This window comes from Xyrauchen texanus, chromosome 45 (assembly GCF_025860055.1).
Source record: "Xyrauchen texanus isolate HMW12.3.18 chromosome 45, RBS_HiC_50CHRs, whole genome shotgun sequence".
Lineage (NCBI taxonomy): Eukaryota > Metazoa > Chordata > Actinopteri > Cypriniformes > Catostomidae > Xyrauchen > Xyrauchen texanus.
Genome location: NC_068320.1, coordinates 11286782 through 11312326, shown reverse-complemented (window position 1 = coordinate 11312326; position 25545 = coordinate 11286782). Strand labels below are relative to the sequence as shown.

General features: G+C 37.0%; 2 protein-coding genes across 6 annotated transcripts; both read right to left on the bottom strand.

The window, feature by feature from the left end:
- Window positions 1-83: 83 nt before the first annotated feature.
- On the bottom strand, window positions 84-8808 carry fam3c (FAM3 metabolism regulating signaling molecule C). Of its 5 annotated transcripts, none has more exons than XM_052118701.1 (11): window positions 8745-8789; window positions 7703-8240; window positions 7332-7453; window positions 7083-7187; window positions 6829-6855; window positions 5071-5194; window positions 4767-4825; window positions 4399-4449; window positions 3389-3473; window positions 3157-3283; window positions 84-1630 (listed from the first exon to the last, which is right to left on the bottom strand). In XM_052118701.1, exons 3-11 carry the CDS (start codon window positions 7405-7407, stop codon window positions 1541-1543), a joined length of 744 nt encoding a protein of 247 aa, XP_051974661.1. In that variant the 5' UTR covers window positions 7408-7453; window positions 7703-8240; window positions 8745-8789; the 3' UTR covers window positions 84-1540. The 5 variants fall into 5 exon arrangements, with proteins under 5 accessions (XP_051974661.1, XP_051974664.1, XP_051974663.1 ...); XM_052118704.1 differs by having other exon boundaries at window positions 7392-7453; XM_052118703.1 differs by lacking the exon at window positions 7703-8240 and having other exon boundaries at window positions 7392-7453; window positions 8745-8808.
- Window positions 8809-11501: 2693 nt separating this feature from the next.
- On the bottom strand, window positions 11502-25270 carry si:dkey-159a18.1 (sortilin). The gene is made up of 21 exons (XM_052118692.1): window positions 25008-25270; window positions 23329-23391; window positions 23072-23148; window positions 22735-22837; window positions 22165-22332; window positions 21978-22051; window positions 21299-21345; window positions 20620-20756; window positions 20390-20473; window positions 19637-19697; window positions 18176-18331; window positions 17034-17131; window positions 15808-15907; window positions 15568-15739; window positions 15282-15475; window positions 14310-14502; window positions 14056-14172; window positions 13833-13953; window positions 12933-13039; window positions 12722-12839; window positions 11502-11849 (listed from the first exon to the last, which is right to left on the bottom strand). Exons 1-21 carry the CDS (start codon window positions 25260-25262, stop codon window positions 11835-11837), a joined length of 2460 nt encoding a protein of 819 aa, XP_051974652.1. The 5' UTR covers window positions 25263-25270; the 3' UTR covers window positions 11502-11834.
- Between the last annotated feature and the right edge of the window lie 275 nt (window positions 25271-25545).

The window sequence follows — 25545 nt, the reverse complement described above, 5'->3', positions numbered from 1 at the left end:
CAGAGGCTACAGTTATTCTTGGGGTTTCTCTGCCTTAATCTAAACAAATGTAATGCAAAACCCAGGAATAAAACCAACAACCATTCGCTCAACGTCATTTTAATAAGAAAAGACCTTACAAATTCTTTGACCCATTCAAAACTGAGACAATTCCACCATCACAAAATAAAAGATTTACTTACATTTAATGATTTCATTTAGACAATATAAATCCTTAGATTAGAGCGCAATACATTAAGGCCATGATGTGCAAAATCCAGACTTTAGTTCCATAAAACTGGTTAAAAAAGAGGCACATAGTTAAATAAAGGGTCTCAATTAACAACTTTACATTCTGTTACTCGTTAACTGGGATATTTATATGGTTGAAAGCAGGATCTATTGAACTGCATAATAGAACATTGTGATATGGGGAAAACCCAAGTGGTTATATTGTTATTGCTTGATATGCACTAACTGCATGTAACAGCTGCTCAACAATAACCCAAGTCCTTTTCAATGCATACAATCTATACAGAAACAAGCTCAATGTCAATAGCAAAATAGTAATACAACTAATGTAAAAATGTTTGATTGCAACAGCTCCCCGAACATAACAATATTCACAAAATATTACAGAAAACAATAAAGTCACCAGAAACAAGAGGCAGTAGTTTTACAGAACAAGATAAAGAACCATTGCAAATGAACACTAGATATAAAAAGTGAGATGGGCAGATTCATGGCAAGGATTTAAAATGATTTGTCATGAGTGCCCTTGGAGTATAGCATTCATAAAGTCAACAATTTCCCCTTCCCAGTAGACAAATAACACAACACAAAAAACAAGAAATAAATAAAGTACTGCTAAGAAGTCAAACAATTTATGTTGGTGTAAACGGCCTTCAGTCTTTGAGTGTTTCCGTAGCTCAACTGGTGGACCATGATGCTAACAATAAAAGTGTCATGAGATCGATTCCCAGCGAATGCATCCTGATAATACATTTACTTGTAAGTCACTCTGTATAAGAGCATCTGCCAAATTAATAAATGTAAGTTATATTTAACTCTTATTTGTTACTACATACACTAAGTTTCACACTGCATGAGCAAGATTAAAAATGAGAGAATACCCTCTTACTTTATTCTTTTTGGAGGAAATATAAAAGAAAAGAAAACTACTGATTAATTCCCTCTTCTTTAGTTATGACTCGGTATACTCAAAAATGGCTGAAGTTATTGCGGTTTATGGACCTTTGACAACAACTAAAGTAAGTTAAAGGCAAATGCTCCGGAGTTCTATCAGATAGAATTCAATGAGTTCACATGTAAAAAGGAATATGGAAATATCGCCTTCAAATTTAAAAATGTATAATTACTCTTAATGAATAATTAAATTGCATAATTGTCAATGTCATGAGTCAATCAAGTAGCATTCCCTTGCAAAAGTCAGAATTTGCATACTACAATCTTGCACATTTCTATCTTACGTTGATTCGGGACACTGATAAAAGCTGTACATGAAAAAGAAACAATTATTTCAAAATAAGATAAGTTGGTTTCACTCGGGTCTCTTGGGAATGCATCCTTCCATCTCCAGAACCTCTGGCCAGCCTTCATATTTGTTTGTCTCTGCGTTGTTCTTGATGTGCTGGAGACAAATAACATGGTTTAGAGAGATTCCCACACATTTTCACCCATTCGTTTTCATTTATTTTCCATTTCTTTGCATTTTTTACTGTATATGGATTTTTAAAACTTATTTTATAGAGATAGAACTCTGATCAAAGAAATTAGAGGTAGACTGATATATCGGTTTTACCAATTATTCTGTGCCCATAGTTGCTTTTTAGGATTATCGTGATTGGCAAAAAACTATGCACATCCCCAGTGTTTCTCAGTGACCGCCGCTGGAGGATTCTACAGTTTAAACAACTTGTTTTTACAATAACAGTGGCCTATAGTTGTGAAATATAAACAATCACTGAATGACAATATTCATCCATATTTTTACCCCTACTTGCAGATTTGATTGTTTTGATATTTTACATCAAGTGTTCTAATTTAAAGCGATGGCATGAAAGTTAAAACAATTTAACTGTATGGAAATGTCCTCCATATGTTGTATCTCCAACTTCATATCCTGTGAATAGTTATTAAAAACCTGGTGAACTATATATACAGTATAAACAATCCTTAATCTGGTAAATATAAAGGCTATACAAATTTTAATTGGCTAAATACTCCATTTCAAAATAAAAGTCCTGAAATAAGTACCTGTGTTTTTTTTTTTCAGGCTTGTTCATAGTCCCGCATTATGCTCCAAATCTTAATTTTGTTCTGGTTATTATTGGGATTTTGGATGAATATTAAACTGCATCTGGGATTTTATTCATCCTGGACAATTGTACCCTCTATTCTAGACTGCACTGTTTTTTAATTGTTTTTCTATGCAAACATGTGCAAGCCATCGCTGTTTTTTAGCGTCTCACGCGAGAGTGCTGCATTTGTAAAGGGATAGTTCAACCAAGAAATCCATAAGACTCCAAAATATGAAGCGATGCAATCACTTTCGGTGAGAAACGGATCAATATTTCAATCCTTTTTAATATAAATCTCAACTTTCACATTCATAGAGAGGGAAAGTGGAGATTTATAGAAAAATAGGACTTAAATATTGATCCTTTTCTCATCCACACATATCATATTGCTTCTGAAGACATGGATAAAACACTGGAGTCATATGGATTACTTTTATGCTGCCTTTATGTGATTTTGGAGTGGTGGTGGCATAGTCGGCTAAAGCGCTAAATTGTTAAGCAGAAGGTTGTCAGTTTGATCCACACAGCCACCACCATTATCTCCTTGAGCAAGGCACTTAACTCCAGGTTACTCCGGGGATTGTCCCTGTAATAAGGGCACTGTAAGTCGCTTTGGATAAAAGCGTCTGCCAAATGCGTAAATGTAATATTTAGAAGTTTGAAAGGTATGGTCACCATTCACTTGCATTGTATGGTATGTCTTTTGTGATCAGCAGAAGAAATAAAGTCATAAACATCTGGAATGGCATGAGGGTGAGTAAATTATGATAGAATTTTCATTTTTGGGTGAACTATCCATTTTAAGACTCTGTGTCAAGTTAAGAAAAACTTAAAATATCAAAACGGTCAAATTTACCTGCTCAAAGGGGCTCTTTGTTTTGATTCCTTTGCCTCCGACAAATATCCAGTTATCTCTGAAGCCCAGAACACTGATGCTTGTGCTGCCCAAATCCGCTATCAGCTTTCTAGCCTCATCATTCAACCTATTCATCATCCAAATGAAATGCAATAAATAGACAAACCAAGCAGAACAAAATGTGCTCTACAGTTCTTCAAAGGTGTGTCAAAAAATGGATAACGGGACTCACTTTGATGAAGGATCATCAAAGGTGGCCATCATGACAATGCTTCCATCTTCTATATCATTCAAAAACTTGATAAGCAGGTTCACGTCTAGGCAAGAATGAACATATAAGGAGAAACTTCACACACTAGTTCTCCGCCATTACAACCAAGCTTCAGCCTTGAAATCATGACTCCGAAAAAGCCAGATTGCATTAGCATAAAGACACAAGTGCTCGAAAGTTTGAAAGCAATATAAAAGTTGAATGCTTTTGAAAGAAATTGATACTTAATTGATTTTATTTCAAATAATCTCTAATTCCCATTTCATTCTTTTTTTACACAATTTGGCATGCCCAATTCCCAATGCGCTTTTTATGTCCTCGTGGTCGCGTAGCGACTCGCCTCAATATGGGTGGCGGAGGACGAATCTCAGCTGCCTCCGCGTCCGAGACTGTCTGCGAATCTTTTCATGTGGCTTGTTGAGCGCGTTACCACAGAGACCTAGCGCGTGTGGAGGCTTCACGCTATTCTCCGTGGCATCCACGCACAACTCGCCATGCGCCCCAACGAGAACAAACCACATTATAGTGACCACCCGCAATGTGACTCTCCGCTCACTAGCAACCAGCCAGAGACCTGGCTGGAGTCACTCAGCATGCCCTGAGATTCAAACTAGAGAACTCCAGGGGTGGTAGACAGCGTCTTTACCACTGAGCTACCCAGGCCCCCTATCATTTCCTTTTCTAATTGCTTACTTTCTAAGGATTAGGTGACACAATGTATTTAGAAGACTGGAGTATTTGGCTGCTCAAAATGGGGCTTTGCCATCAAAGGTAATGATTATATTACAAAATAATAACAACTTGCACCATTAGTAATGTTTGACTGCATTTCTGATCAATTAAATGCTACTTTGGTGTCCCAATTCTTTCTAAAACCTAAAAATGTCCTGATGACTCCAAACCTTTGAATGCTAATGTATGCTAAATGTGCTTGCTTAAACAACATATCAAGGAAAGAAATGGAGATTTACCTCCAGCCCACATGTCAAATGAATCGGTCTTGGTGAGCTCGCCAGTCTTCCCTGAAAACAGCAGATTGTGAATTATAACATCATCAACCTTTATTTTACAGACTCTTGGTCCATTCAGAAGGCACAGACATAACATGCAATAATACATAAATCAAAAACATATACCAAAAGATAAAAATGATACAAAAATAAAGGAGAACAAAAAAAAAGAAAAAGGAAAAAAAAAAAACAGTACAGTACAGCTTTTCTGTTCAAGCAGAAAATGTAATCAAACACCTTCACTCAGACTGCCAAATTAGTTTCACTCGTATTTCATTGTGAAGGTTTCCGCATTAGCACGGTTTCTAGTGACACAAAAAGAGGCGTACCGTTGACTAAAGCGATGTTTATACCCCGTCCAACATTGTTCTTCAGTCCACTCATTAATCTGATAAAAGAAGGAGTTAAAACACTGAATGTCAAACTCACTGATGGTCTACAAGTCTTACACAACAGGATACAGTGACTGACTGACTTTCAGATTCTTTTAATGGCCTAATTATACCTCTGTAGACAGACACCACAAGAATTTCATTGTAAGCCGCTGACAGGATCTGCATTTTTGTATAATGTTTACAAAAGGTTTTAAGCCATAGTTGCAGAACGTGTTGTGCAAGAAGTGATAAAACCTACACATTGTCCTGAAGGCACATTTTCGGGCCGACCACGCTGGCTGCTCCACTGGTGATCTTAAAGGCAAAATGGTTCTCGGGACAGGATTTAGAGAGGCTGCATTGGTGGCGTGGAGGTCTAGTAACTAGAAACAAAGTTTAGATTAGTATCCTTTCTGTTTCTCTACACACACTTTATTCATTACTAATTCTGCATTTACCATTTCAGATGACAACTCTGAAATACTGTTCACAAAAGATCTTCCTTACTATAATTGCATTTTGAAAGAGGTAATGAGCAAATGACTTTCAGTAAGTGTAGAGCAATGTGATAATTTAAAGAGATAGTTTACCCAAAAATGAAATTTCTCTCATCATGTACTCACCCCTCATGCCATCCCAGACGTGTATGACTTTCTTTCTTTTGCTGAACACAAACAAAGATTTTTAGAAGAATATCTCAGCTCTGTTGGTCCATACAATGCAAATGAATGGTGATCAAAACTTTTAAGCATAAGTAATCAGATGACTCCAGTGGTGAAATATAAGTCTTTAGAAGTGATGGGATATGTGTGGGTGAGAAACAAATCTGTTTAAAGTTTTGATCACCATTCACTTGCATTGTATGGACCAACAGAGCTGAGATATTCTTCTAAAAATATGTGTTTGTGTTCAGCAGAAGAAAGGAAGTCATACACATCTGGGATGGCATGAGGGTGAGTACATGATGAGAGAATTATCGTTTTTGGGTGAACCATCCCTTTAATAATTAGCCAGTGAAAAGCTCACTAATCTGAATAATGGCATTTAATGGGATCTGAATAATGTCTGTGGTTTAACCAGCTCAGCATATTACAATATTTCCAAATTCTGTGTGGGCTAACTCATATCTTATGCTTATAAATTCTTTTAATATTTCGGAATCAATAAATATCTTTACTTTAAAGAATATATTAAGAATTTATAATATCAATGGCTAGATCATAAAAGCACACAAACACACCTACTTCCAAAGTGACCAAGTAAACTGCTGCTATACAATACACCCAGTGTGACAACTATGGAACATTGCCCCTGATATAAGGACTCTAACACCTAGATACAATTCAACATTATTACACACAGTAATAGGTTCCTGCACAAACATCATTAAAGGTGCTGTAAGTAATTTTTTTTCATGGAAAGGTATTAAAAAATAATGTCCAACTCCCTGAAAGATATTAATAGAATAAGTGACATGAGATATCTCACCGGTCTCTGTGACAGATCTAGACTCTGTAAACAGCCAACAGAAATGTGTCCAGGGGCCACGGATAATGACGCTTTCGACCTGTCAATCATTTTGTGCGTTCTCATAGTATTGTAATTGTAGAAAATTGAGGCATAATGCCATTTTTATGCCATGTTGTTCATAATAGTTGTCAGTTGAGGGTGCTATTTTGCTGCTGTTGTTTTTAACAACCGTTTCTGCACGATGTCAGTCTCAATAAAGCTTATTTAAAATGTTGGAAGGGCAAGGCTTTGAAAAGAGGGGGTGTGGCTAAGTCTTGTGGAAGTAGAATGGCTAAAATCGCTTACAGCACCTTTAATATTGGTAATACTGTGTATTTCTAAGGCATCATTTAAGAGATTAAGTTCTTAAATTCTGTTCCAAGCTCCTTATTTGTATTTTATGTGTTTCATTTTATCTATAGCCATATATGGTGTGTATATATATATATATATATATATATATATATATATATATATATACACAAACATATTGTAAATATGTACTCACTGGCTGGCTCTGCATGTGCAGATCGTGCTGTAGATAAAAAAAATATGTTAATAAGCAAATACCAGTACACCATATCAGCCATTGAGAGAGAATCACCAAATAAATCTAAGCCATTCTTTAAATAAACAAGCATTTTAAAACACTTTCAAACAGAAGACCTGTGCAATTCCAGTTTTGTTGACTGTTTATTTATCACAATTAAAAGTCCTGTGTGTGTGCAACGGATGTTGCAGAAGATGCATGGAGGAACTCACCAAACACTTTCCCCAAATTAAAATTGATTTTATTTTCTAGAAGCTCAAAGGCAAGGAACACGGCCAAAAACAGGAAAAAAACCAGCCCTGCCAGTTTCAAAAGTCCTATAAAATAAGGAGGAATATGGCTAGTGAGCCTTTCAATTGTAATAAAACTTTGCACAGCTAATAACACATTGTGCATGCCCACAACGCTGAATTAGAACATATTCTATCAATGGTCAATGATCAAGTACTTGGCTTAAGTACCGGTAACATGTAATATGGACATTATACACCATTGGAAGAGCTGAAAGAAACAGAACAGACCTCCTGGTCTTATCATCCTGGTGCTTCAGGCAGCACTGATCAACACACTGAAATCCAGACACCTGGAATTATATCAAATATCATTATGCCGTTTAACAAAACCCAGAATTCCTGAAAATTCAAAGAAAACCATAAATGTAACTAATGGGAATTTATTCCAGTTTATCAGGCTTTGTAAACACACATAAAAAATAAACACACACACACACACACACACACACACACACACACACAGGGAAGTGATAGATCTATAAAAATAAAAATAAACTCACTTATGCACAAAAATGAAAATTCTGTAATCATTTACTCACTATCATGTTGTTCCAAACCTGTACAACTTCCGTGGAACACAAAAGGTGTTAGCTTCAGTAACCATTCATTTTCATAGTATGGACAAAAGATACCATGGAAGTGAATGGTGAATGAGGCTAAATGCGGTTGAACACCGGACGAGGAGCGGCACATCGCGGCTAGGAAACGGCACAGGTATCAAACACGGGGCACGTCGATTCAGTTCAGGTTGCAGACAGTACACACACAAGTCACCATGGTTTTTCCCTTCTTAAAGAATGAACAAGGCTAGAGTAAATAATCTATGTCCTTTGATTATGATTTGGGTTGAATTTAATGGAAAATATACGAGTTAACTACGTGGTGCGGCAGAAATTTGAGCAGCCTCCGGAGTCGTAGCTGGGTGAGTGGCGGTGGCAGTGTGCGTACCTTCATTGAAAACAGTTGTTTCCAATTTTAGAACGACCATGTCGTCCACCAGACACATCTGCTGTGCGACCCCCTTAACATACTGCCCAACATCTCCTTTTGTGCTCCACAGAAGAAAGTTATTCAGGTCTGGAACAACATGAGTGTGAGTAAATGATGACAGAATTTTCATTTTAGGGAGCACTATCCCTTTACAACACATTTATATGTATGTATCAATCTTTGTTTGAAGCTTTTCTTATTCTAAACATATATAAATTCCCTGAACCCAACATATCAAGCACCTAAAACTAGCTTTAAACACATCAAGCGGCTTCTATTAAATACATTATGTACAGTAAACGTGCATTTCATGTGTGTTTATATATATCAGACCAGCTTTAGCTTCAGCGTACGATTTAACACCTAAAATAAATCGTATAAATCCTGAGAAAGATGGCAGGAGTGAACTAAAAGAGTTTGTCAACAACAGCAATGAAGTGGATGACAGTGGCCATTGGAGGAATACTCAGACAAAACACAAAAATAAACTTCAAACCGACACAGAATTATATAAACAAAGGTCGTCAGAGATCTCGCTGATCTGATGTGAGATTTATATTGAATGGAGAAGATGACAATAGCTATAAATACCTGATGCCACGGAGACAGGAGCGATCACGGTGCCTGCACATCCGGGTTCAATCAGCGTACGTGTACGTTTAGCTTGAAAGTTATGATGGGGGCGGGGCCCTGCTGGAGACCCGCCCACACTACTCAGTGTGTTCTGTTCATATTCAAACATGACAAGAGCAAACATCAGTATTTATATGAATATACTGTATGTAGATTTTCTTTCTTCTGCAGAACATGAACGAAGATTTATAGAAGAATATTTCGGCTCTGTAGGTCCATACAATACAAGTGAATTGTGACCAGAACTCCTAAAGCTCCAAAAGGAGATAAAGTAATTATAAAAGTAGTCCATAAGACTCCAGTGGTGTAATCAATTTCTTCTGAAGCAGTTCAATCGGTTTTGGGTTAGAACAGATCAATATATAACTCCTTTTCCACTACATTTTGTCATTGCATTCCTAGTCAAGATCATGATTTTAAGATTGATTACACCTCCTATGGTGCTATAGGAAGTGTAATCAAGCTTGAAATAATGCTTGATTTCGTTCATTGAAAAGGAGTTATATTTTGATTTGTTCTCACCCAAAACCAACTGGATCGCTTCAGAATACATTGATTAAACCACAGGACTTTTATGGATTACTTTTATATGCTTTTTTGTAGTTCTGATCACCATTCACTGGCATTGTATGGACCTACAGAGCTGAGATATTCGTCTGAAAATCTTTGTTTGTGTCATCTTTAATCATTAATCTTACAGTTCAATCAATATTTATATCAATATAATTTCCCATAACCTACATGACTTGTATTACAAATTGATAAATAATAATTTGCCATTATTTTCATGCTGTACAGCCAGAGGGAAACTGATGGGAAAATATACATATTTAATATCATTGTTCATCTTTCTAAGCCTTTTGGAATTGTTAACATTTATTTTAAAGACAGAGATGAAAAAGTTGGAAACAATACCATTGTATTTTTATGCAAATTAACTATTATACCGGCTTGATATTATATTCTCAAAATAGATCATTTAAAATTGAGGTCAACACACCTGATAACTACATCAAAAAGTTATTTTCATATAACAATGTGAAAGAAGTATAAACACTTTTAACTTGATGAAAATCATCAGTCTCTAAAAAGAAGCTTTTTGGAACATTCTTTTCACTATAAGTTGTACACATTTTCCCCTCATAGATCAACACATATAAGCTTTCTTGTTGCATCTAAAGCAATCATCTTTAGTTCTGTTACAAATTCCTCTGAGAGGCGGGTCTGTACCCATGGCAACTGTCGATCAGGGTAACGTTCCTTCTGCATCGACATCACTTCCTCTAGAGAGGAATTTCTTTCTAGTTTTTCTGTAATTTTCTAGTGATTAAAATGGAAAAGACAACTTCTTTTCTATATAAACAGCAGTACAGCTCGTGATCTCTGGGCTTGTTCTTCAGGAAAATAAAACAGACAGATTAACATTAATAGAAATGAGGCACAGAAATTATTTGGAAAGTTAGGAAACACAATAAAGTGTTAATCTTTGAGCTGAGTAATAAAAATCTCCCCAAAAGTGGGTAAATTAATGCAGAAATATCTCAAAGATACCCTTTACATGTGACATGTATCTCAAAGATACCCCTGACGATGTTTGATGATGTTTTGGCAATGTAAAACTTTTCACCATGTCAATAAAGCTTCTTGAATCTTCAGTGCATTTGTTCATGAGGATGTGAGAATGTGGTGCGTGTTAGTAATGGCGTGTGGGGTGTGTGAGATTGTGTTAGTGTGGGGATGTGAGGTGAGAGTGCGTTTGTAAGGTGTGTGATCATTATTATATTTTTCTTTCTAATAGACAAGAACATTTTCTGTCTTTTTTCATTGGATTAAAAATCACCACAACAGGGCAAATGACAATACTTAAGCAGTGACTGCAGTGTCCTGCTGTGTGACATGCTATACTCCCATAGAATTGAATTATAATTACTGTTTTATGCCAGCAATTTTTATGACTTCACATTAATTGAAACAGGAACATTACATATGTAGGAATACAATATATACATGCAATATTTGTACTATTAAAAACACCATTATTTTAAATCTCCCAATTTGGAATGTCCGATTCCCACCACTTAGTAGGTCCTCGTAGTGGCGCGGTTACTCACCTCAATCCGGGTGGCAAGTCTCAGTTGTCTCTACTTCTGAGACAGTCAATCCACGCACATCTTATCATGTGGCTCGCTGTGCATGACACTGTGGAGACTCACAGCATGTGGAGAATCATGCTACTCTCCGTGATCCACGCACAATTTACCACATGCCCCATTGAGAGCGAGAACCCCTAATCGTGACCACAAGGAGGTTACACCATGTGACTCTACCCTCCCTAGCAACCGGACCAATATGGTTGCTTAGGAGACCAGGCTGGAGTTACTCAGCACACCCTGGATTTGAACTTGCGACTCCAGTGGTGATACCCAGGCCGACCACCATAGGACTATTTAAATGAAAAGCTAAATGCTAAAAGGTGACTGGAATGGTGATCAATTACAGCTTCTAAAATATACAGTCTCCCTTCAACATAAATATATTTTAATAAAAAATAAAAGTTTACTTCAGTGTATTTTGTGAAATACCGAGCAGCACTTATGAGGTGAAATAAACCACAAAAACATTTAAATGTGGACTTTAAGAAGAACATAAATAATGCAGCCTGTTTTGATTAAATTTCATTTATTTACAATTCATAAACAGTAGTTTGATCTTTCTTTGAAATCACACAGTAAAATTATGGCAGAGTTTCAGAAGGATATCCAGCCAAGCCTGATGGGATATAAAAAACCCCAGTGCAAAAGACAGTGGGTGAAAGTAATAGCACTTATACTTGTACAGATCCCTGCATAAGACATTTCATAGAATAACAAGAACCCAATTGTAGCAATAAATCACTTAGCTCCGATTGAAAAGATGCAGTTATTTCCAAGTGATTACTGTCTATGCTGTCTTAGCCCAGAGCACTGAAACCATTCCAGTTCAAGATCCATCAGAAGCAATTCACACCTGTCTGCAAAGCCTGAAGAGTTGCCATATTTTAAATATTGCTCATTCAATAAGATCCTAAACAAGAGACAGAAACGGTCAGCAAGTTAGCTTTGTGTACATGCATATAAATGATGCAAATAATAGGAGTGCACGAATATCACCATTAAAAAATGAATAGTTCATCCCAAAATGAAAATTCTCATAATTTACTCTCCCTCATACCATCTTAGATGTGCATTACTTTCTTTCGTCTCCTGAACACAAACAAAGATTTTTAAGAGAATATTCCAGCTCTGTAGGTCCTCACAATGCAAGTGAATGGGTACCAACATTTTTAAGCTCCATACAGCACATAAAGGCAGCATAAAAGAAATCCATAAGACTCCAGTGGTTTAATCCATGTCTTCAGAAGTAATATGATAGGTGTAGGTGAGAAACAGATCAATACTTAAGTCCTTATTCAGTATAAATTCTCAATGAGGGTGAGTAAATAATGAGAGAAATAAAATTTTTGGGTGAAGTATTCCTTTAAAGACAAATACAAGGTCCACAAAAAAGTGAATTAATTCATAAAAATTTTAAGCTGAATAATTATGACAAAGTAATTCATTCTGCCAGAACTGATCGATGTATAATTGCCTTCATCTAAACGTAATTGAGTCTATGGGATACAAACCTTTAGCCTGAGCACAGGCTCTGTATATTTTATCATAAACGAAGCTCATACATAGTGGTCAGTAATTTCAAATTATCAAAATGTGAGATATTAACATTTTAGTCTTGTATGGTAAAATATTGTATTTATGTATTTTGAGGCACTAATTTCACAATGTTGACTACCTAGTTCCCAGGAGAATCTTATAGGTATGTGCCCTGTTCCCATGCAAAATAATGCAAATAAGTTAGAGAACATTGTTTGAGGATATTGTTTGATGCAGCAAACTCACATCATCCGAGTCGTCCTGGTTCTGGAAACTGTGCAGTTTACTACTGGGGCTGCTTTCATTGGTAACACACAGATCATCTTCTTGGAGTTGCAGCGCAGAGAACCGATACTCGGGTAACCTGCATAGGGCAGAAGTTGATCAGAACAGAATAAGATTGGGATGTGGGATCCTGAATATGGCTTTAAAAAGATGAATGAACATGTGATCTTACCTTTGCCTACAGTTTATTTTTCTTGAAGTGATGATTAATGCTGCTGCTATTACCAAACCTATGATCCCCACACAAGTACACACTACAATAAGAGCCAGTATGCCCTTCTGCAAATGAAGAGACAGCAACAGTATTTATTCAGTTCATCAACAATAATGAAGGCTCTTATTTCTTTCTGTATATTGTTAGTATATAAGTTTTTTTATAATGTAAGTAGGGTGTCTACATATGATATGTATATCTTCAAAGACTCAAAGTGGCCCCAAAAAGAATTTGGACACTGAAGCCACACTTAAAAATGTATGTGCTGTGAGCATTTGTTAGCTGGTAATGGATTAATGTTGTCAGATCATCATTTGGTTCTAAAAGTCAGTGGAAAAGCTGGCCTGTATAGAGATCGCTTCTCAAGTTTCCCCTGTAAGCACTGTGGATCTGATATTCACATCATGGTGGAAAGGAGTATGTGTGTGGCTGTACACTAAAGCCTATTGGCTATTATTAAAAATGGGATTAAGCGTTTGACACGCACACCCCACATCTTGTTTCAGTAGGAAATACGTCAAAACACCAAATCGAATCATGCTCATCAAAGCACTTCACAGGGACATTAATGTAATTGCATTAGGTAACAAAATATCAAAGCAAGTGGCATATACAATGTAATGCATTGATATTTATACAAGTGTGGCGTAAATGTGCAAATAGTTTTTGGGGCCATTGTAATATTGAATATTGAATATGAGAAATAGATTTCCATGGTTTTAATAACACCTTCATCCTCCATCATTATCTCTATTCCTGTTATTCTACATGGATGCAACAGTTACATGAGCAATGCAGACATACTTAATTTGATTATATTTAAAAAGAAGATGAAGCGATCAAGGCACTGCCACTCACTGATCTCTGCGGACTTGAGGAAGGAGATGGGCTGAGGTCCTCGCAATGCTTTTTGCCAGCACCTTCTCTCCTCGAAGGACTGAAACCACCCTCACATTTATCGGCGGGAATCTTCCGATACCTGTTTGACACAGTTGTATAATGGAGAAGTGTGTGTAAATGTTAAAGAATATGTCAAAAAGACCTGGAACTGGTGAGGTTCAACAAGATGTATTTTCTCCACCCTGTTGTCCGAAGATCCTCTAGCTCCCCATGTAAGCACATTTCCAGGGTGTGATTCAGGAAGTCAGACTGTGGCAGACACTCTGAGGTGTTTTCATGTCGATAGAAACCATAGTCACTGTTGACAGGAGAGACGTTTAGAAAACACTATCAAGTTTCCATCTTGCATGGTTTGAGGCCACAAGAAGTGCATTGAGCTGAAACGAGGTTCAAACCTCATTGTAATGAAATAGACCAATTGCAATTTCTTCCTACCACATATAGTCTTCTTTGGTGCAAGGGCAAGGTCTCTGCTGCCTGCTGACTACATAGCCTCTCCCATTTCTACAGGCTGACAGTTTCTTCAATCTTCTAAATGTCTCCTTGTAGCCCAGGACACATCCATCCGTTTCTGAGTCACTTCCATATTCAGAGTGAGCCAACCAATTAACATAGTCTTGATCACCACCTGAAATAAGATAAGTATAATCTTAAGGTTGAATGAGACTACTGGCTATCCTGCCCACACCTTTCACTAATGTAATATATATTTATAATAGATAGCAATATTTCAGGTAATGTGTCCCGATAACAGATACTATTTCAGCCTTTATTATATAATGCAGGTAGAAACCATGTGTAGCTCTTGAATTATTTTTAGATAGATAGATAGACAGACAGACAGATGGATAGATAGTTGAATGGATGGGTTTGTTTTCATTTGAATTTTTGACAGTAATAGTTTGAATAGTCTTGGCCCATTTTAACATTCCATCAGTGTAAGTCTATGGGATTTATGGATGGATGGATGGATAGACAGACAGATAGACAGACAGATGGATGGATAGACAGTTGGATGGATGGGTTTGTTTACATTTGAATTTTTGACAGTAAGAGTTTGAATAGTCTTGGCCCATTTGAACTTTCCGTCAGTGTAAGTCTATGGGATTTTTGGAGGATGGATGGATGGATGGATGGATGGATGGATGGATAGACAGACAGATAGACAGACGGACGGATGGATAGATAGTTGGAAGGATGGATGGGGTTGTTTACATTTGAATTTTTGACAGTAAGAGTTTGAATAGTCTTGGCCAATTTGAACATTCCATCAGTGTAAGTCTATGGGATTTTTTGGTCTTTGGATGGATGGATGGATGGATAGATGGATGGATGGATAGATAGACAACTAGATAGATAGATGATGGATGGATGGATGGATGGATGGATGTTTTATATCTGACTTACACTCTCTGGTTAGCAAGTGCTCAAAGTCTATGGTGACTGCCACCCACATGGGCTGATCGTCATCATCTGGACGGTAACCAAAAATGCTGATATTCATTGTTTTAGTGCCTGGCTCTGATGCTAGGCCTGCCAAGAAGATTGGGTGATCTGTGAAATTGAATATGTTCCAACACTGGCCCTCATCTGTGGAAAACCTAAATAATAAAAAAAAAAACATACATAGTCATACATATGACAATTAACACAAAAGCCATGTTAATTCTTTCAAGAGATTAACCGTGTCTACTTCATAGAGCTGATCTGTCTGTCTCTATGGGCCTCCACGGCCACTATCAGTCCTCCAGAGTCCAGAATGCTGTAATGGTGTGGTCCTCTCAATGTCCCCCACCAGGTATAGCCTCCATCCCCAGACACGTACACGTCCGGACGGGTGGCTGAAATGGAGTCCCCAACACCACCTGCAGTAACATTTAACATGGAGTTGGTTAATGCATTAATTTATTTGTACTTGGAAGGGGGCTTTTACCATGAGCGATGACCAGTCCAGTAGCGGTAGGCTCTGAGAGAGGCAGCATGGGAGTGATTCCACTGAAATGACTGTGCTCGCCGTGGATGTGCAAGTTACACTGCAACACAGAACACCAGGAAACATGTACGACAAAATATGTGTACAGTAATGCCCTTACAATGGAAGTCTATCAGTGCATTTACATGTGCAGTTACAATTGAGCTACAAAGGGTCCCCTGCGTGTTTAGGTGATGGCGTCCACTTCAGTAGCAGATACGGTTCTTTATTTCTATCTCTGTCGGATCGCTGAACGCCAAATTTCCTTTGTCTTAGTTTGATACAGCGCTTCATTTCTATTTGTGAGCTCGGAGGACGCCGTGTGGTCTTTGTCTTAGTTTGATACAGCGCAAGAAAATTCAACTTGTGTAACAGAAATTCCAGTTTCAAAGTTCAGAAAAATAGGAGTCTGCTCTAAGAGATATTTAACATTTAATCTATACTGTTTTCACATTATTCATGAAAATATGTCATCGGTGGTAAACCATTTAGTTCCTGTTACATATATTTATTGAAATACTTAGTGGTATAGAGTTCGTGATGGAATTGACAGCAAATTAGAAAATTCTTCTTTTAAGAGAATTTGTCATTAGTGTTGTCGACACTTGCATTATTCGTTAAACAAAATTCAGTCATAAAATAATCAACCAAAGTCGAGTTGCCCTTTATGAATAATAATAATAATAATAATGACAATATGTTAAATAACTGTTTTACCCTCAGCTTTAATGGGAAAAGCTGAACTGATTATAAATGCTTTCTTTTTTTATTTGTATTTTTATTTTGGAAATATCCCTTTCACATGTAAGCACATCCTGGCGTTTAGTTTTTTTTTTTAACCCAGTATTTATATGTCCATCTTCTGTTTCCTCCCTGTGCTTTCATATAATTGTTAATTGACATGGACGACTGTACAGCACTGCGGATAAACATTTCAAATATGTCACACTGTTTTGAAAGTATAACCACAACATCCAATCTTGTAACTCATATCCTGATTATGTAAACCTGGTAAACACTATAACTTTCTCAATGTCCAAGCAAGGATACCAAGAAGGGACATTACATAGTCATTCATAAAAACAATTTTGAATGGAGTAAAACTCCTCCCACAGGAATGACGATAATCTAATCTACTGTATTTACTGTCAAAGTTATTTTCTGACCAGTCGGTCCTTAACTGTTACCTTCTTTGATATCTCTGGACAATCCACATTCTCAGGCTTCTTCAGAAATCGCCACTGTCCACCTCTGTCAAATGAAATGACTGAACGAATACGTCCATCTGCGACCCAAGAGGAGTGTAGCATCATTTAGTGATGACATCAGCACTATTATAAGAATATTATTTGTCATTTGTAGGCCCACACAGAACCTGAACACTTTTTTCAAATTTTTTGTGGTGATTGTGGAATACAAAGACGTAATTCAGCAAACTGGATTTAAATATGGTACCATGTGTTTAATGGAACTGATGGTACAGCATCTTATTGACTGCTCTTCAGATTATCCAAAATTATTTAATAAATGAGAACATGCAAGAACCAACATGATAACACGGGTAATCAATAATAATAATAATTCCTTACATTTATATAGTGCTTTTCTAGGCACTCAAAGTGCTTTACATAGCATAGGGATGATGATGCGACGGCAGCCATAGTGCGCCAGAACGCCCACCACACACCAGATATTGGTGGGGAGGAGAGAGTAGAGTGATGTAGCCAATTCCTCAATTTCTTCAATGTTTACTTCCAAATGTTCATGTACTCTAAAATCGACCCACTTTTGCCGAATTACTGACATGCACCATCTCCTATCAGGCATTTTTGTTTTTGACTTTCCCTGTTGCAACTGATTGTATGTTGCGCAAGCAATCTTCAAGTAATCATGTTTGCACAAACAATGGTGAGCGCGATTCGGCGGTTGCATTTTCACTCTAAAATTAAACTTTTACTTCACTTTTTACTTCACTGATAGTAAGGTTTAGGTTTTGGGTTAATCTGTACTGTATTAGATCATTAACAACTATAAATACAACTCGCTGTAGCGCCATCTAGTGGACATTTCACCTCGATAACACTTTCAGCTTCAGCCACTGGGACAGTGATTAGAATTTCGGTAAGAACAGACCAATTTCGCACAATTTCCTTTCGCCGAATTCACAGTGTGATCAGTCAGAGGATATTCATAACTTTGCAAATAACGGGCATTTAAATTCTGCAGAAACCTTCAGAACTTTCTGTGGTATACTGCTGCCACAGATTCTGTGTGGGATTGGTCACTTGGTTGTTGCGGGCAATTTCAATGACGTGGAACAAGTTCATACCCTCCTCCAGTATGTTGGTAAGATAGACCCCTCTCAGAGATGTCACATTAGTGAAATCGCTCTTCCCATCCCCACCAAACAGATGGCGCTCCAGAGACTTGGAGTACAGGATGCCACGATCATCAGATGTGTAGATTGTCCCAAAATACGTGTCTTCTGTAAGCATTTGAGATCATATCACACACAAACACTCACACTGCTGACACAATGTTTTTCTCAGACAAGAGATAAGAGGCTGCAATCATAGTTCAAACACACTCGTACACAAAGAAAACCCATCCAACCTGCTTTTAACTGTGTTTTATAGGAATAGTTCACCCCAAATTTTTAACTCTATGATAATTTACTGACCTGTACGCTGTTAGATTTTTCCATGTTCAGAATTAGATGATTCATACACCTCTTTTCTATACAACAAAAATAATGGCCACCAAACTCCACAATGTACATAAAGCACCATTAGAGTTGTATATATATATATAACTTTGATGTATATTCTAAAGGTGGTAGAACACCAGATAAGGGACGTCACAGCATGTCGCAGGGCAAGGCATGGGTATCGCACACAGGACACTGCTGGTGGCAGTACAAAGTTGTGAATTTAGTCACCATACAAAAAAACCGAAAAGTGTACTTATTCAAGAATGAACAAAGTAACGTTGATGAGTTTGCAGGTACATGAATGAAACAAACTGAACGATAAGAAATGGCCACATTTAATGCAATTTCTGTATATTTAGCCTTGAATTGATTTCATTCTAGCTGTCAAACCACAAAAAAACATACTTGTAACTGAAAATACATTGCGTAGGCAAATAATCTACTGTATGCCCTTCGATAATGATTTGGGTTTAAAATCATTGGAGTTTGAATAGTCTTGGACTGTTAACATATTCTGTCAATGCTGGTGTCCCCACCAGCTTTTAAATTAGCTTAACCAGCTTCATCACAAAAACCATGCTGGTCCGCCAACTAGACCAGTACCAAACCACTGCGAAATTGGCTAACATGTAAACACATGATTGGAAATATGATAACTCATAACATGACCCATATATGTCATACATACATGCAATTGATGCAAAAAGAAATGATGGGTGTATCTCTATGTCAGCATTTCTACGGTGACTGTGAAGGCCTTGCCACTGTCTGCTTTAAGACAATACCATGCTCCATCTTATCTACTTCCAGTGATCGCCTCAGTACAACGACCTCCAGACTCGAAGATGAATAGTATACACACTGACGCAAAAGTGTCTAGCCCTTGAATGGCTTTTGCAGAGCTTCTCTATGATATGTCAGCACAAAGTGCAACTCACTAGACAAGTCATGCATCTTTAGCACATTGTTAAATTGACAGCAACAGTGGTTGAGCTGTTCTCTAATAGAGATACGTCTCTTTCGCAACTCCAACAGGAGGAAGAAAGAAGGTAGAGGAAGCTAAAAAGCAAGAAATAGCACCTCCAGGGTTGTCCACATGCATGAAGATCATATCCTCATCACCATCCAAAACTGAGTAGAACTGCAAAGAGATATAACGAGTAAGTCAAAGAGCTACACACAGTGTGTGTGTGTGTGTGTGTGTGTGTGTGTGTGTGTGTGTGTGTGTGTGTGTGTGTGTGTCTAATGATCTGTGTGAGAGATTGTGACAGATTGTTTTCTGTTGGATCAGCAAAACACAGCTTGGAAGGCTGATGTAGGACTGATCGTGCAAGTTACAGATATCCCCAAATATGAGATGAGTGAACGTACAAATCAAGCAGGTATTTCATGACAATAGCAAATTATCTTTATTTCACGATTAATAATCTACAAAAGGAATTTAAAGGATTGGTTCACCCAAAAATGAAAATTTTGTCATTATTTAACCTCATGTCGCTCCAAACCCGTATGACTTTCTTTCTTCCGTGGAACAAAAAAGGAGAAATTTAAAAGAATGTTTACACTGTTCTTTTTCATACATCAAAAGCATAAAGTGACCAGGGGCTGTCCAAAACAAACAATGGCAAAAAAACACCATAAATGTCTCATAAAACCAGTCCATGCGACATGTGCGCAACACAACAAATTTTCTCAAGCCACACAATAGCTTTGCGTGAGGACAAACTTTTGAAATGACATGAGGGTAAATAATGACAGAATTGTAATTTTTGGATTAAAAATTCCTTAAAAGATGTTTGATTTGAACTTTAAGTGTTGAATAGTTCTTTTAACCTGTTCTGTGGTGGCTGAGGGCAGCTGTGCTTTATTAAAATTGTCACCCTGGTCTGAGGACACGTAGATAATACGAGGAGAGCCCTGTAAACACAACACATCTTCTAAATCCTTCAGCCATGATTATTCTCACAGACGAGACATTAAAAGAGGGTGGAAAGCACAGACAGAGTGTATTTGTTTAGGTGAATACATGCTTGGGTGTGCATGTTGTCTACAGAGTTTCACACCAGTTTTTCCATGACAGAGGTAAACAGGAACCCGCCGATGTATCCGAAGGAGAAGATGTTTTTGGCGATGGTAGTGAACGTTTTGCCTAAATCCTGTGTTCGCCGCAGAATGAGCTCGCCTCGTCTGGCTGCCTCGACTGGTGCAAAGACAATTAAGTTAATTGAATTATTAAAAAAAATAATAATTATCGTCTCCCCTTTTTCTCTCCAATTTGGAATGCCCAATTCCCAATGCGCTCCAAGACCTGCTCCAGGACGAATCTCAGTTGCCTCCGTGGCTGAGACCGTCAATCTGCGCATCTTATCACGTGGCTTGTTGAGCACATTACCGCGGAGACATAGCGCGTGTGGAGGCTTCATGCTATTCTCCGCGGCATCCACGCACAACTCACCAAGCACCCCACCGAGAGCGAGAACCACATTATAGCGATCACTAGTAGGTTACCCCACGTGACTCTCCCCTCCCTAGCAACCGGGCCAATTTGGTTGCTTAGGAAATCTGTCTGGAGTCACTCATGGTAGTCAGCGTCAATACCCGCTGAGATACCCAGGTCCCAGATAAATTCATCATTAAAGAGATTATGACAGAACCTCAGAACTGCCAAAAATGGGCAAAGATGAATCTTTTTTTAAATAGTTTAATTATTAATTCGCTGTGATACAATGAAACACCACTCACCTGTTCCTTTTGGGCTGGAACTGAAAAAGAGAGTGATTCCAGATCCCCTTAAAATGGATGAAGAAAAATTGTGTTTAGAGTGCAGCTTTTTATATCATATCATATTATATATATATAATACATTACACTATAAATTCTCCTCGCAACCCAGTAGATGGAGACATGCATAAAGAATGTGAATGGCCAAAAACAAAAGAAGAAGAATGTGAAAGTGGAGATTTATATTAAAAAAGGACTTAAATATTTATCTGTTTCTCAGCCAGACTTATCATATCGCTTCTGAAGATATTGATTAAACCACTGGAGTATTACGGATTACTTTTATGCTAACTTTATATGCTTTTTGGAGCTTCAAAGTTTTGGTACCCATTCACTTGTATTGTATAGACCTATTCTTCTAAAAATCTTAATTTGTGTTCAGCAGAAGAAAGAAAAACATAAACATCTGGGATGGCATGAGGGTGATTAAATGATGAGAGAAATTTCATTTTTGGGGTAACATGTTAACCATGTTTTTTTACAGTGAAATTCCATTTCATAACTCTACTAATATTCTAAAATGTGTAAAATAATAATAATAAAGAATGAGTAGGTGTGTCCAAACTTTGCACTGTTTATGTCTCGTTTTGTTTTAGACCATGATCACAGACATCTGCAAATTCCTGTTGTTTGTTCTCACCATGTGAATGTGTGAACTCCTTCATGAACATGAGACCATCTCTTCCCAAAGTTTTGTGACAGCCATAGCTCATCCTAAAAGTAATGTTATAAGAGGTTGTGTCAAAAAATGTCTTAAATGTCTGAACCTGAGTCACCTAACTGGCTGTTAAGTGGGCTTGACTGAACAAAAAGAGAATCTCACTCACATCAATGCTGATGACCACAAGATATTTTGGGTCCTGGTAATGGAACTGAATGGCCTGTGCTGGGTGGAATGGAAGCTTCACTGATCTGAATGTCACACCAGCATCCATTGAGGTAAAAATGAGTCCTCCTGTTGTCTCAGTAAAAGGGAGGTTGGCTGTCAGAATCACCTGTAACAGTTTACCGATATCACTGTTCTGCAGTGTTTGTTTTCTTATTTGACAGCCATGTTAGTCCAAAAGAATAATGGCACAACAGAAGAGTATTAACTAAATGCCAACCCCACTTCAGAGGAAGTTTAAAAAAAAAGTGTGGTTTTAGGTTTGTGGTGGGTTTTGACACAAATGGTTTGCTATGTGAGCTGTCTTGAAACAAAGGCGATGTCATGGCCTTTTCTGATTGGCTAGAATCTCAATGGTGTTGGAACGGAAAAGAAAGGTATTACTCACATATTGTCAATTACATACAATGACAGGGTTAAACTAAACAAATGGCATTTTTTAATGGCATTAAAAAGTTAATAGTGGAGATAAAGCCACAGCTCCAGACTTAATGTTAGCACATTTATTTACCTGTTGAGGGTTCCCAGGTCCTGCACTTATCCCAAAGTCTTTCTTTATAAATGTGTTGTTGATGGCTTGGGAGATATCATGGAAAGATTTTCCATAGTCTTGACTATAAAGAGATGCAACGTTCATCAGTAAAGAAAGCTTAAGTTGGATGCATTTAAATGTATCTTGCAAAAAACGACTGCCACAATCTGCTGAAAGCTGATGACAAATGAAGAGTCTTACATGCTAAAATATTAATGAGTTTTATTTCATCATAATATATGAGGTATTTGGATTTCCAGACCTGGTTTATGGATGCCAAACTGGTTAAGAACAGGTCAAATAATTCACCACTGACCTCCTGTAAAGACGTGAGGAACCACCTTCATAAAATGAGTCTGATGGCGCGCTGAGTGTGGAAAGGACCAGAATAACCTGCAATGGACAGAAAAAGGTGTGTTCACACTACCTCTGCATAAATTCCGACACAGCAAATGTGTGATAATGGAATATGACAGAACACCATACCATCTATGTGATCAATAACCTTAAAACACAGAACTATCAGGAGATGTATACACATATCTGTTTGATTAATTGGCAAGAATGACTAACCCCAGTTCCATCTCCAACCCACGTGAGGGTAAAACTGGATCCATCATCACCATGAAACCCTGTCTAGTAAAGAAGAAGAGTACATGGGAATGTCCATGAAACAGTAACTTTACCACAAAAAAATAAATGAAAAAAGTGTAAAGAATATTATAATATTTAATAATATAAAATAGCATATAGTTGCTAATCAGAATACAGTTACATTCAAAAAGTATTTTGATTACTGAAGAGATTACTTTAACTTTTATTGTAATTAGTTTCATTTAATATTTAGTGTATTCAGTTGGAAAACATTTAACCATATAAATGATGCGAAAATAGTTAACCTTGTGTATTTTGTCATGTGAACATTTAGCTTTATGCTAAGCTAAAATGCTATTTATTTCCTCTGTTACCAGATGTGATTATATTTTATAATGAATTCTATGAAGAAAATTCATGTTAGAGCACGACTTGTTTTCTCAAGTAAGTCCTTTGATATTAGGGCAAAGATGTACTGCAAAACTTGTATTCTTACTGAGAATTGAAATGCTGTTTACCTGTAAAATTTTTATTTATTTTTTTAATCGAAAAATCCTTAAAACAAGATATATTTAAATAGCTTACTTCTTACTTTATTTACTTGTTTATAGTCAAAACAAGTGAAAAAAATCTACCAGTGCTGTAGAAGTAATCCAAAGTATTTAGAATACATTACTGACCTTGAGAAATGGAATATTTTACTAATTATATTTTATTGCATGTATTCTGTAATCTGTAGAGGAATACTTTTTTAAAAGTAACCTTCCCAATATATATATATATAACCCACTACAAATGACTAATTATTTACCTATAATAATAATCAGATTACTATATTAAAAGTAATTGGAAAGTAATCACTTTACTTTTAAAATAGTTTCAAAAACACTTTTCAACAAATGAAAAATAATGTCTATATTTCTTGTTTATTGTTACACACAAGTCATACACTCATCACCTCACATTTCTCATACACAATGACTCATTACTGGGCCATATTTCATGTATTCTACATAAAAAATATATTAGAAATAAGCATAACTCTTACTTAAAAATACTTACATTAATTGAAAGTCAGTATCTGTAATTTGATTTCAAGAATTGTAATTAGAATTAATTCCACTACATTTTTTTTACTAAAAAGTAGATTACAGTAATTAATTACTTTGTAATTGATTACACTAATATATATATATATATATATATATATATATATATATATATATATATATATATATATTCGAGTAGTTGTTTTGTGTGAATTGCTGTTCACACAAAAATTTTTTTTTTCACAACTTAAATGATCCGGACACACACACACACACACACACACACACACACACACACACACACACACACACACACACACACACACACACAAAGCGTCAAGTCATATAACCTTATACAGGATTTTACTTTGGCTGTCAACTTATGATATTTAAAATATCTCAAATATATTAGTAAATCCCTTTAACTTATCCATGACACAGCCGTACTGAGCATTGTTAATTGTGGGTCAATTCAGGTAAATCTGGTTATTATTTTGACAATCATCTTCAATGTCAAAAAGTGTCCCAATTTATAAAAAGTCACTCTACAGAAGAGCAAAAACATTTATTATTGGGACTGAATGATCAAATTGAACGACCATTTCTTACCTCGTGTGTATGGCTGAGCAGCAATGCTCGGTCTTTTTGAGACAGTGCTGACTTGCATACTGTGAAACCCGATTGTCCCGTCCAGGTGTCCCGGGTGCGTCTCCGGTGAGCGCGGGGAGCCCGAAAGAAAGTCGCTGTTTTCGCATTGCGCTTCCCGTTTACGAAAGCATCCTCAACCAGAACCAACAACCACACAGTACCGAAAACCAGGAGTCTCCAGTTCATTATTGACTGAGAGAGAGATGAGAGAGGCATCACTCAGAAAACGCGTGATGTGGAAATGAGTGTGCACGCGCCACTGACCCGAGATCAGATGCACTGAAAACACTTACTGTATACTGGCTGTCTCAAAGCCCAGGGAGCTGGATAATTAGTGTGCATAATAACATTCCGATTCTGCGTGATGACCAAATATGTTGCAGTTTTTTTGCAAAAAAGCTATATTTTTTGACATCACAGGCTCAATTAAATTTAAACAGATTCAGACTTAAATTGCACACTCGCCCGAAATTACACTTCTATTAGATTTAAAGGAATA